This window comes from Cervus elaphus, chromosome 11 (assembly GCF_910594005.1).
Source record: "Cervus elaphus chromosome 11, mCerEla1.1, whole genome shotgun sequence".
NCBI classification, from domain to species: Eukaryota; Metazoa; Chordata; class Mammalia; order Artiodactyla; family Cervidae; genus Cervus; species Cervus elaphus.
The window spans coordinates 2035316-2047513 of NC_057825.1; the positions used below are offsets into that span (position 1 = coordinate 2035316).

Genomic DNA, 12198 nt, shown 5'->3' on the forward strand with positions numbered 1-12198 from the left:
CCCCGCTCTCCTCACCTGCCCCCGCCCAGCCCAGACACCCACCAGGAGCGCCAAAGCCCGCAGGGGAGACCCTGGCCCCTCCCAGGCCACCTGGCCCCCAGAGCCCCCCAACCCCTGGCCCAGCCCTACCTGCCAGCCACCTACGGTCCCCCGCCCGCCAGGCCAGGCCACCTCCCGAAAGAGAGGCCAGCAGGTGCAGCCTCATGGCCAGGGCGGGCGAGAGGTCCCACCAGGGGGGTGGCCCCACCGGGCCCCGGCCGGCCGGCCCGGGGTCCCGCGGCCCCTGGCGCTGCAGCATGGTGGGCGAGCCGGCCGCGGGAGCCTGGGAAGGGGCCCGGGAGGCGAGCGTCTCTGCCAGGCGGCTGGGAACTCGCCAGAAGGCTGAGTTCCCCTTTCCCAGGACCGCCCGGCCCCCCACCCTCGCCCAGACACCTGTGACCACAGGCCGCTCCCATTGGCCAAAGCCCAGGGCTGCTTAGAGGAGCACGGGGACCCCAGCCTCGTTTCCTCAATCTGAGCTTGGCCTCGGCTTTCGGACGGTGCCGCGCACAGGACCCGGGCCCAGCCAGGGGCCAGCAGAGGCCAAGGGCGAGGCCAGGACTGCAGTTCAAACCCGCTCACGGCCACCAGAAGCCAGGGCGAGGGCCGGCCAAGCGGGCTGGCTGAGCCCAGCGCCCCAGGTGCAGGCTGGTGTGAGAACGCAGGGATGGGGGCAAAGGCTCCCGACGCGGGGCCGGCCGTCTCACCCGGGACACTCAACCCCCCAGGTGCACTGACTCGGCCAGGGCGCTGGAGCAAGCCGACACAGCCCGCGTGGGGTCCACAGACCCCCGGCCACCGACCGTCAGGTCTCCACCTGACCCCGCTGCCCGCCAGCAGCAGAGGCCCTGCACGAGCGACCGCAGAGGCCCAGCCCGAGCCCAGGACGGGTCAGTGGACCTGGCGAGGGCGGCGGGCAGACAGCGGGGCTCTGACTGCCGGGAGGGAGCGGGGGGAGCCACGAGGCGTCCCCGGCCGGGAAAGCAGGGCCCTGGAAGGAGCAGCTGGGCCCCAGGTGGGGGCTCTGCCCCCCAGAAGGGAGCGAGCAGGAAGTTGGGAAGGAAGGAAGCCGTCGTGGCTCCCGGCCACCCTCCAGCCACACAACGGGGTCATTCTTCCGGGGCACAGAATGCCTTTTGTAGGCCAGCGGCCAGCGGCCCAGCCCCGGGGCCGGCAGTGGGGGTGGGGCGCGGGGGCCGCGTCACAGGGCCCCTTGGCCCTCTTGGGCCCGCACAGGCGAGTCCTGGCCCCCCACCCCCGGAGGCCTGAGGGCCAGCCAGCTGTCCACATCCGGCTGCACAGGCCGGCTGCCCCAGCGGCTCTGGCCGCACACGCTGCGTGCACACTGCCTGCTTCACGGCGGCTGCGGGCACGCTGGCAGCCCTGCCCGCCCCGAGCACGTGGAAACCCTGCGCCCATGCGGGGCCCAGGCAGCCTCCCTCCTCTTCCAGGACTCCTCCGGAAGGGCCGGGGTCCCCCTGCCCAGGCTGACCCGGCAACAGGCCCAGCAGCAGCCTCCAGGTGTCTCCCGCGCACCCCCAACCTCGGGCACGCGTCGGCCCCCACTGCAGTCTCCACCTGAAACCCGACCTACTGTGGGGCCTGGGCAGGAGGTGAGGGGGTCCACCCCACCCCACCCCCCACCCTGCCTGAAAAGGTCCACGCTCACGGAAAACCACCCAGGCGGGGGCTCGGTGAGGAAGAGGGGACTCCCCAGCGGTCACACGGCCGAGTGGCGAGTCCAGGACACTCGGCTCTGGGGTGGGAGGTGGGACGTTACTGCCCACCTCGCCTGGCTCGGGTGTCTGCCGAGTCCACGTGGTGTGGTTTTCATGATAAGGACACAAACAGCCTCTACGGACGCCTGGTTTTAGCAGGATCCCCACCCGACAGGCCGGCGGCTGCGGCCGCCCCTCCTCCACAGGGGCCGGGATTCCCCACTTCGCTCCTCCTCGCGGCTCCCTGCTCCTCTGGTTCTGGGCCCGGGAGCGCGCCGGGCTAAGCTCTCCCGACAGACGGGGGTGGGGTGTGGTGGGGGCCTGCCCGCCCGCAGCGAGGATCCCAGCCCGGCCCAGTCCAAGGGGCAGGCCAGGCCAACTCAGCTGCGGCTGGTGGTCAACCGTGACCCCCGGCTCCTCCCCAGCCGCCTGAGGGCCCAGCCGGGCAGCCGGGGTCCTGGACTCCCAGGACACGGCCGGGAGGTGCCCGTGACGTCCTCGGGGCCCTCACCCCACTGACTCAGTTCGTCTGCAGCCGACAAGCCTCGTCACGTGGACGCTCCCTCCACCCACCACCCCCAGGCCCGCTCGCACTCAGCCGCACAGGTGGCAGGCGGGGCCGCCTCTCAGAGTCGCCGCAGACTCACTCCCAGCAGTGCCAGTGCCGGACCCAGGGCCCCGCCTGGCTGGCAGCTGGCTCCCACCCGCCACGTCCCCTCAGCCCCCGGCCCCCAGCATCGACCCGCGCGGGGACAGTCCCTCCTCCCGTCCTGCCCGGTCGCAGCCCATCCACCCTCTGCACCCTCAGAGCGAGTGGAGCCGAGCAGGCGCCGGGCCTGCCCTGCCGGCCGGGTGGTCTCGGGGGCGACGCACCCTGGACACGTGACCCACCTGTGCAGAGACGACTGGGCGGGGGGCTCTTGCAGGCCTAGGTGTTCAGAGGGATCGACCCCGGCCACCTCACCTCCGTGTGCACACACGAGCCACATCTGTGGGTCCAACCTGAGCAGCAGTGCCTCTGGGTGGGCAGAAAAGGAGGGGCCCCGGGGAGCCGACCCGCGGGGGCTGAACCAGCGGGACCAGCCCACGGCGCTCACCTCTCTTCCTCAGCCGCGTTCAGCAACGCCACGTTGGTAGCCTAGGCTGGCCACGGCGGGAGTGCCTGCCCCACGGACAGCAGAGAAAGCCACGGACCGCAGGCCCCCAGCCCCAGGCTGCCCCCCGCTTGGCCTCGGCTTCCCCCCAGGTGTAGCTGGAGGGGGCTGGCAGGGGGCCTGAAAGGTTCCTCCCCTCGCCCCCAGAGATCTGCTGTTCCTTCCAAGCACAGGGTCCGGTCCAGACCTCGCTTCTGGGCCACCCGGCTGGTCTGGCAGCAGTCAGGACGTTGGTGCAGGGCTCGCTCCGGGGGCAGCCCCTCGCTCCCACCGGCTGTCCTAGACCTGCCTCGGTGCCCACCTCCCGGCCTCCAGGAGGCCGCCCAGTCCCACTGCAGCCCCCGCCTCTCCCAGGCCTCTCACCCTGGCAGTCAAGGCGCTGGCGGCCGGAGGCCGGGCCCTACCCTGGGCCCCCAGAGCCCAGGCGAAAACAAACACACATACACACACACACCACCCAACCCTCAGCTTCCTTCCTCCCCGCACGGCCAGTGGTGAGAACAGCAGACAAGGGCCGGGGTGGGCGGAGGCGGCCTCACCAGGGCCACGCGGAGCCCCCCGCTGCCCTGGGCCCGGCCCGTGGCGCCCCCGCCTTGTTCACATCCTGGCGGGGGCAGGGCACGTGGGGTGCAGAGCAGAGACCAAGGCCCCCGGGGCCCAGCCTGGGGCGGGGCAGAGGGCCCCCAGCTGCCACACCCGGCGGCAGGCACACTGAGGCTGGGTCCCTCCACCTGCAGCGCCCCCCACCCCCAGGAGCACTGGACTGCCCCGTCCCCACACCCAGGAAGCGCCGCAGGACACCCAGCAAGTCACAGGCTGGTCCCCCCACGGCCCGGACCAGGGTCCCCAGCCCTCTGCTGACCGTTATCTTGGAAAAGATTCGCCAGAGGTCTCCACCCACCAGCGCCAGCAGGCCCAGCCCCACGCCCTCCCGCAGACCCAACCTGCCCCACACGGGCCTCAGTGCCCAGCTCCCCGGCCCCTCCAGTGGGTGTGGCCCTCCACCCCTCTCGGCCCCAGCCCTGGCCCTCAGCGTAGACACAGTCATTCGCTCCCCTTGCGTCTTCCTGCCAGGGACACCCCCTCCTGGAAGCCCTCCTCACACCTGCTAGACAGAGTAGGGAATTCAGGACAGGGGCCCAGCCCTGTGGATGCCAGCTCAGGTCTGAGCCGCCGCCCCCGAGGGCAGGCAGGGTCCCCGCCCCAGGCGTGCTGCCTTCTCAGGCCGCGGCCACCTCTGCCTGCTCCAGCCCCATGCTCCACCGCCCCCAGGACCTGGGAGACCAGCCCAGCCCGCAAGCCGCCCCTTGCGGCGGTGCCCACGCCGGCCCTGGAAAGCGGGACCTCTCCAGGCCCAGACCCGGCTCCGTCTGCAGCCTGCAGAGCCAGCACCCCGCCCCACCGTGGGGCCCCGACCCCCACTCCTCTGGGGCTCTGCCACCAAGCAGACAAGAGGGGAGCTGACCCTCAGGAGGACGGGAACCCCTGCAGCTCTAAGCGCCCCTCAGTCCCGAACCCAGGACTGGCGGCCCTGACACACCGCAGGGGCCCTTCCTCTGGCCTCCGACTCCCAAGACCCAGGCGCCAGGGTGCTGCACGTGGTCAGCGGGATGCGGCCACCCCCGCCACACGGGACGGGACAGCCCGGGCACAGAGGACCAGGGCCTGGCCTGGAGGTGCTCTGGACACGAAACCCCTGGACCCAGGGGCCTGGACTCCATGTCCGTCTGCCTCCCCACCTCCCCCCGCCCCAGCAGGTTCTCAGCCCACGCGGAAGGTGGGCACCGAGGGGGCACAGAGTCCCTGTGAGGCACGGCCTAGCTTGCAGCAGGAGAGCGCCCCCCCAGGCGCTCGGAGACCCCGCGCCCAGGCCTGGGCCTGTCCCGGCTGCTCTGGGAGGCCACACGCAGCCCCCACTCCCCCACCGCCCCAGGGCCGCGGCCAGTTCCCAGGCCTGGTTGGTGGCGTGCCCCGTCATGCCAGCCCGCAGCCCGGCCCCCGCCACCCCCGCGCCCAGGCTCGGGGTGACTCACGAGGCCGGCACGCTGCCTCCGGCCCCCCCGCGGGCGGCCGCCCTGAACACACACACACCTGTCCAGACTTGATGCCGCAGGCCAGCGGGTGGGCCTGGGAACCGGGGGCGGGGCCGGCCCGGCTCTGGGCCACAAAGGGCCCCCGGGAGGGGCCCAGGAAGGCCGAGCTCAGGCAGGCGGCCCAGGAGCTGCAGCCTGACCCCAGAGACCCCACGGGCCCAGGGGAGCATTCAGATAAGGGCCTGGGAGCTGCATTCCTGCCCGCCCTGCGCCAGCAGCCCAGACGCCAGGGTGCCGACCGAGCGACTGAGGAGGGCGCCGAGCCCTCCAAATCCAGGCCCGGACCACCACCCTCCCTCTGCATGGCCAAGCATCACCCGGACGCCGGGCAGGCCAACGGGCCCCTATGGCCACGGATCTCAGGCTCTGGCAGGTGCCCCTTGGGGAAGCCCACCGCAAGGACGGGCTTCAGTTCAGTCGCTCAGTCACGTCTGACTCTTTGGACCGCAGCACACCAGGCCTCCCTGTCCATCACCAACTCCAGGAGCTTGCTCAAACTTGTCCATCAAGTCGGTGATGCCATCCAACCATCTCACCCTCTGTCGTCCCCTTCTCCTCCTGCCTCCAATCTTTCCCAGCATCAGGGTCTTTTCCAATGAGTCAGTTCTCCGCATCAGGTGGCCAAAGTGTTGGAGTTTCTGCTTCAGCATCAGTCCTTCGAATGAACACCCAGGACTGATCTCCTTTAGGATGGACTGGTTGGATCTCCTTGCAGTCCAAGGGACTGTCAAGAGTCTTCTCCAACACCACAGTTCAGAAGCATCAGTTCTTCAGCACTCAGCCTTCCTTGTGGTCCAACTCTCACATCCATAGGGGGCGCTGAGCCGAGGCCTTACTTCTGTTGAGGCTGGGCCCGAGGTCTCAGACACCCGTCATGGCTGTCCTGTAACCTCCCAGAAACCAGAGGAGCCAAGAAGGGGCCGTGACAGCCGGGAGCCAAGGCCCTGCCAGCCGTCAGGGGAGCGCAGCAAACGCCTCCGAGGGAGTGGCCACACAGCAGCCGCAAGGGCCAGAGCAGGCCTCCGATGCAGAAGGGCCATGTCCACCCACGTCCGTCCATCCACCACCCCAGCAGGGCCCCGCCAGGCTCCCCTGCTGCACCCCCACGGCCCCCCAGGAGCCCACCAGGCCAGGCGCCCACCTCGAGGTGGCCTTTGCCCCTCCAGCCCCAGGCAAGGCTCAGCACTCCTGCACAGGAGGCAAGAAGCCCCGAGGCAAAGGGCCCGGCCAGCGCAGGTGAGCGGGCGGGGTCTGCACGGGAAATGAAGACAAAGGGGCCAGGTGGCTGCAACCCGCAGGCCCACGGGACGGTGTGACGCGGGCCCTACCGCGCGGGGTGGGCTGGAGGCCCGGGACCCAGTCCTAGAGCCCTGCCGGCGGGACAGTGGCCAGCACCGCCCACGTTCGCTGACGGACCGCTGGACGGGAGGATGTCGGCACGGGCCCCGCCAGAGGGGAGGCGAGGGGCGCGGCTCCCCACCCACAGCACCGCCAGACCCCGCTTCCGGGCGCAGGACGGCGCCGGACAACCTGACTCGAGGGAACAAAACAAAGTCACGGACCGGGGAGGCCCCCTCTCACCCCGCACTCACCCAGGGAGGCCCCAGGGCGGCGTGGCGGGGCCCGGGCGGACGCCTGCGGGCTGACGGCGCACGGTCAGGCTGCGGCCCCGCTGGGGTCCAGAGCCCTGGGCGAGCCGGAACCCGCGTCCCTCAGCGAAGCGGCTCCAGGCCTCCCCTGGAGCGGAGCGGGGCGAGCACAAGGGGGTAGGAGCGCCCCACCTCCAGGGGCAGCCCAGCTCTCCACGGGCCCAGTGAACCACGGCTGAGCCCGCGGGGGAGACAGGGAGAGCCACACCGCCCCCCTCCCCGGTCCGGAGGGCACAGACTGCCCTCCCCAGAGGGTCCTCGTGTGTCCTCCGCCCGGCCACAGACCCCTGGCCACGGTCCCCCCACCCAGCCACAGTTCCCCTCCAGGCCATGGTCCCCACCTCCGGACACGGTCCCCCAAGGCCACAGGACCCAAAGGATACAGTCCCCCCAGGCCATGGTCCCCGCCAGACCACAGGAACCCCAGGCCACGGTCCCCCAAGACCACAGCCCCCCCAGGCCATGGTCCCCGCAGGCCACAGTCCCCCCAGACCACAGGAACCCCAGGCCACAGTCCCCCCCAGACCACAGTCCCCCCAGGCCACAGTCAACCCCAGGCCACAATCCCCCCAGGCCACAGCCCCCCCAGGCCACGGTTCCCCCAGGCCACGGTCCCCCCCAGGCCATGGTTCCCCCCAGGTCACGGTCCCCCCAGACCATGGGACCCCCAGGCCACGGTCCCCCCCAGGCCATGGTTCCCCCCAGGTCACGGTCCCCCCAGACCATGGGACCCCCAGGCCACGGTCCCCCCAGGCCACAGGACTCCCAGGCCACAGGACCCCCAGGCCACGGTCCCCCCCAAGCCACAGTCCCCCCAGGCCACAGTCCCCCCAGGAGTGACACCTCTTCTCCCTCATCCACCTTCTGGAGACAGGAGTGGGCAGCCCCTCAGGAGGCAAGAGAGAAACTGTGAGGACCAGGACCCCCACACACACAGCCAAGCCCCGGCTGGTCGGGCTTCCCCCGCTGTCCGAGACCCCAGCCCCTCCCCGTGCAGGAGGCGCCCCTGAAGCAGCCCCGGGGGGCCCGCACCCTGCCGCCCCCAAGCTGAGGGCCTCGCTCACCCACACCCTTGGCCCCTCCCTGCCTCGCCCAGAAGGCGTGGCGGCTGCCAGCTTCCTGCCAGCGGCTCCGAACCCGCAGTAGTGCAAGGCCTGCTCAGCATCCAGGGCAGCGGCGGGGCCGCGAGCGGGGAGGGCGGGCTGAGAGCGGGGAGGGCCGCGAGCGGGGAGGGAGAGCCGCCTGCGGGGGGGAGGGCTGAGTGCGGGGAGGGCAGGGCCGCCTGCGGGGGGGAGGGCTGAGTGCGGGGAGGAAAGAGTGCGGGGGGGCGGGGGGCAGGGGGCAGGGCCGCGTGCGGGAGGGAGGGCTGTGTTCGGGAGGAACGCGTGTGGGGATGGAGGGCCGCGTGCGGGGAGGAACGCAGGCCTCAAGGCCCAGGTGGCCGGGCCTCCGCAGCCCCAAGGCAGCCCAGGCACACGGCGCCCCCCAACACGCCGCCCCCACCCAAGGGGCTGGGACACGGGTGCGTCTGGGAAGCAGGGCCCCGTGACCCTGAAGACACACACACGCAGTGGGTAGAAAAAGGAGGAACGCAGGTGAGCGTTTTAAATCTCAGGAGGATGGGGTGCTCCTCACGCCCCCAAACCCAGCACGGGTTGGCGAGCTCTCACTCTGGGCCCCTGAGCAAGGGTGATGCGTGCATCTCGCTGGGAGCGCACCGACCCCGGAGCTCGGGGCAAGCTCCAAGCGGAGCCTGCGTGCCCTGTGGAGGAGCTCGCCTAGGGATCCAGCCCTGCTCTGGGCCTCCACCAATGGCCCTGCGGGCAGGGGGGCGGGGCTACCCCCGTTCTTACCTGGTCACTGGCCGGGCGTCTCCAGGACAGGCCATGACCCCCGCGCCGGGGAACACAGGGAGGGCAGCCAGTTAGCCCATCAGGGGCCCAGCGGCTGACCTCCCAGGCCAGCAGAGAGTTGAGTGCCGACCCTGCCCAGGGCCCCAGGGAACGAGGCAGGACTCCCGGGGCCCCAGGGAACGAGGCAGGACTCCCTGGTCCCGCAGCTCGGAAGCCGCCAGCCTGGGCTTCTGTCCTCAACCAGGTCAAGTCAGGCCGGGCCGCTGCAGCTCGCAGGGCTCCTCCTAGGCCAGGGACCGCGCGGCCGCCACAAGGACCCCACAGCTCAGGTTGGGAACAGCAGCAGAGGGCCTTCCTAGGATGGACAGGGGCACGCGGCGAGGACACACAGACTGCCCTGAGCTCAGAGACCCACACACTCCACCCAGCAGGCAGCCTCAGGGAGGGGCGAGCGTCCCGCACCCGCCCCCCACCAGGCCCCCGGAATCCTCGGTGCCCAAACCCCTCACTGGTCTCAAGCACAGGCAGCCCAGGACCCCCAGCAAGCTATCTGGCCCCCATGGCCCAGCCGTACATGCCAACCCGGCAGGGAACAGCCGGTGTCTCCTGAGCGCCCCGTGGCCGGGAGCCTGCCCTGCGTACCTCGGAACGTGCGGCTCATCCCACGTGCTCAGAAACCCTACCGGCGTCGCTGTCTTCTTGCAGAAGGGGAAGCAAGGCTTGGACACCAAGCTCAACCTGCCCGCGGCCATGCACTGGTCAGCGCAGGGGGAACGGGGGCCCGAGGCCACCCGGGCAGAAGGCGCGGGGGTGAGGGAGGCGAGCGGGGTCAGCAGGGGGATGGTCAAGGGGCGAAGTGGGATCCTCTGTCCCGCAGGGGATGGAGACACGGTGACGGCCGTCAGCACACACACACACACACACGTCAGGGCGTGTGCACACACCCGACACACGCCCTGCGGGGGGCCCAGGAGCCCCTGAATGCCCCCCATCCTCGGCAACGCTGGGCTGGGGGCGCGCTGTGCCTGGTACAGAACCCTGGGTCTGGGTCCAGAATCCCCTAGAACCTGCTCTCTCCTCCACCGGTCGTGGGAGGGCTGGCCCCCCACAAAAGCCTCCTCCTCCTCGTCACCAGATGCCTTAATTTGAAAAGACGTTGAAAATCTGTATTCAATTTTTACTTAGAAAATAATAAACACCGAGATAGGCTGTTATCTGTCTGCAGGCGCAGGGCAAAGGCGGCCAGAGCGCTAACCTTGGGAGAGTGGGATTCTGCGGCTGGCTTCTAGTCTCTGTTTGGCTGTGCTAATAGTTGCAGGGCAGCTAGAGTTTGTTCTGCCTTTGGGGGGGGGGGTGCTTTGGTGGGGGGCGGTGCTTTACAGAATCTCAGCAGTTCCCTTCATCAGCCACGTGCACAAATCCTCCCAAATCCAAGCCAAATGCAGATTCCATTTTCTCAGAACCCCACCCACCCCAGAGCCCTTCAAAGGCTCCCGCACGTGGGCTGGGCAGGGGGCCCGGGAGGGCAGGGGGAGCCCTGCCCAGCCCCGCACCCACTGGCCGTCCCACCGTGGCCTGGGCTGAAAGACGAGACGGCCAACCCGCGTCACTCAGGCCCGAGCTCTAACGCCAGCCCGTCCAGCGGGCCCTGGCTGACTCCGAGATGAACCGGGGCTTCCTCTGGGCCGGGGCCTCCCTGAAGGGCCCCCAGCCGCCTAGAGTCAGCTCGCCTCAGCACCCCAACGCCGGGGCCCCAGAAAGGGCCGAGGCCCATCCGCGGACCGTCATGCTGGGGCTCGGTCGCTTGGTCACATCCAACTCTTTCGTGACCCCGTGGGCTGCAGTCCGCCAGGCTCCTGTCTCCATGGGATTTCCCAGGCAAGAACACTGCAGGGGGTTGCCATTCCCTTCAGGGGATTTTCCCGACCCAGGGACTGAACCCAAGACCCCTGGGGCCCCTGCACTGGTGGGCGGGTTCCTCACTGCTGAGCCTCCTGGGGAGCCTGGGTACCCCGCAGCCTCCCTTTAAGAAGCCCGCCCCCTCCCAGATCAGGGATGAGCCAGGTGATCCCCGGCTCCGCCGCGGTCCAGAAGGACGCTCTCCTGGGCGCCCAGCACCCACCTCTCGCCCTGCGCCTTGCCAGCCCTCAGGGTGCCCTGGCCCTCCCCGATCTGGGTCTACCCCCAGGCGTGGGAACCGGGCCACCAGAAACACATCAGCTCTCTCGCCTCGAGGACATGCTGTTCCCTGGGCCTGAAACTCCCCCTGTACCTCTCTTGGCTCGCTCCAATCCAGTTTAAATAAAAACCGCCTCAAGGAAGCCCTCCCGATTTCTCCCAATCGGGGTAGTGGTGCCTTCTACGACACACCCTCAGCAGGGCACTCACCGCATCACAGCATGCCCCCGGCCCACGTGTCTGAGGCCGCCGAAGCCTGGGAGGTCCGAGAGGAGGAGCCACCACCGGCTCTTCGGGCAGCCCTGGGGCCTGGCCGTACGCTGGTGCCGCAGGCACAGATGAAGACTAAGCGGGTAAGCGGAGTGGGGATGAAGGAGCTAGGAACGGGCTGATACAAGCTGCAGGATTCACCATGATCCTTACGAACCACGTGAGCAAGGACCAAGTTTCAAAGAGAAGGACCAACTTTCAAAGAGACCCTAAGGAGCTGACAAGCTATGCGACCCCAAGCAGGCTGAACAACGTCTCTGAGCCTTCATTTCCTCTTCTGCAAAGAGACGTCACCCAGGAGGAAAGCGTCCAGGCGGCCGTGACCACGAGGCTGGCCTGTCCCTGGCCATCCCCGCAGGTGACGAGGTGAGCGCAGGTGTGCACGCTGCCTGCGGACCTGGGCCCCAGTCCTGGCTGCATGACTCACGGCTGGCCCAACCCCGCTGGATCTAAGCGTCCTCGTCCTCAGAAGGGCCCCCTCTGGGTAGGTGTCACAGAGCCCTCCCAAGTGGGCGGCCTACCCCCCACAGCCTCCACTGTGCTGGGAACAGGCGGATAATCCAGGCCGGGCCCTGCCAGGGACAGCCAGGCCGCAGTCAGAGGCCTCCCAGGAGCCCAGAGCGCCCAGCCAGCCGGCCAGTGAGGTGGCAGGAGGGACGGCACAGACATCAAGGAGGGCTGCCTGTGGGGGGCACCCTTCAGCTATAACTTACAATAGACTCCTACCCCCCCGCCCCAAACCAAGCCCTGGGCTCCCCACGCACAGCCCTGCACGCACGCCCACCCTGAGGACTGCCAGCCCAGCCAGAGTCCCAGGGAGGGCTACAGATTCACGCAGCGGACCCCTGGTGCCAGGGGGTACGCAGCCAGGGGCCAGGTCCACCCCCCCACCTCCCGACCGAGCGCCGCAGCAAACCACGTGGTCACTCTGGGCTCCCACATTCTCATCTGCAAAACGGGCTAACGATCCGTCCGGACAGATCTGTCTCAGGACACAGAGGCGCCGCGCTGGGCGCGCTGCTGGTGCTCGGGGCAGGCGCCAACCACAGCCCGGGACACGGCGGGCAGTGTAACCGGGAGTCCTCCTGGGGGCCCCGCACCGCCGTCCCTGTCACTCCCAGCCCCGGGGAAAGTGCTGAGTGCCACGGGCCGGAGCCCACAGGGTCCTGCCCACCCCGACCTCCGAAAGCCCCACCTTACCAGGAAAGGTCTCGGGCATGGGTCTCCGGACAACCCTTCTCCAC

At 69.8% G+C, this 12198-nt stretch overlaps 1 protein-coding gene across 6 annotated transcripts in view; it reads right to left on the minus strand.

Annotated features, from left to right (window-relative positions):
* The window catches only part of RXRA (retinoid X receptor alpha), a 92326-nt gene that overhangs the window by 40436 nt on the left and 39692 nt on the right, over positions 1-12198 (minus strand). The window contains exon 1 of one of the 6 annotated variants that reach the window (XM_043916335.1): positions 12155-12176. The exons of 3 other annotated variants lie outside the window; for them this stretch is intronic. In XM_043916335.1, the coding sequence (XP_043772270.1) occupies positions 12155-12173 (19 nt within the window). In that variant the 5' untranslated portion in view covers positions 12174-12176. Of the gene's footprint in view, positions 1-129; positions 292-2854; positions 3025-12154; positions 12177-12198 lie in introns of those variants that run through there. 2 more of the 6 variants (XM_043916336.1, XM_043916333.1) reach the window with 2 other exon arrangements.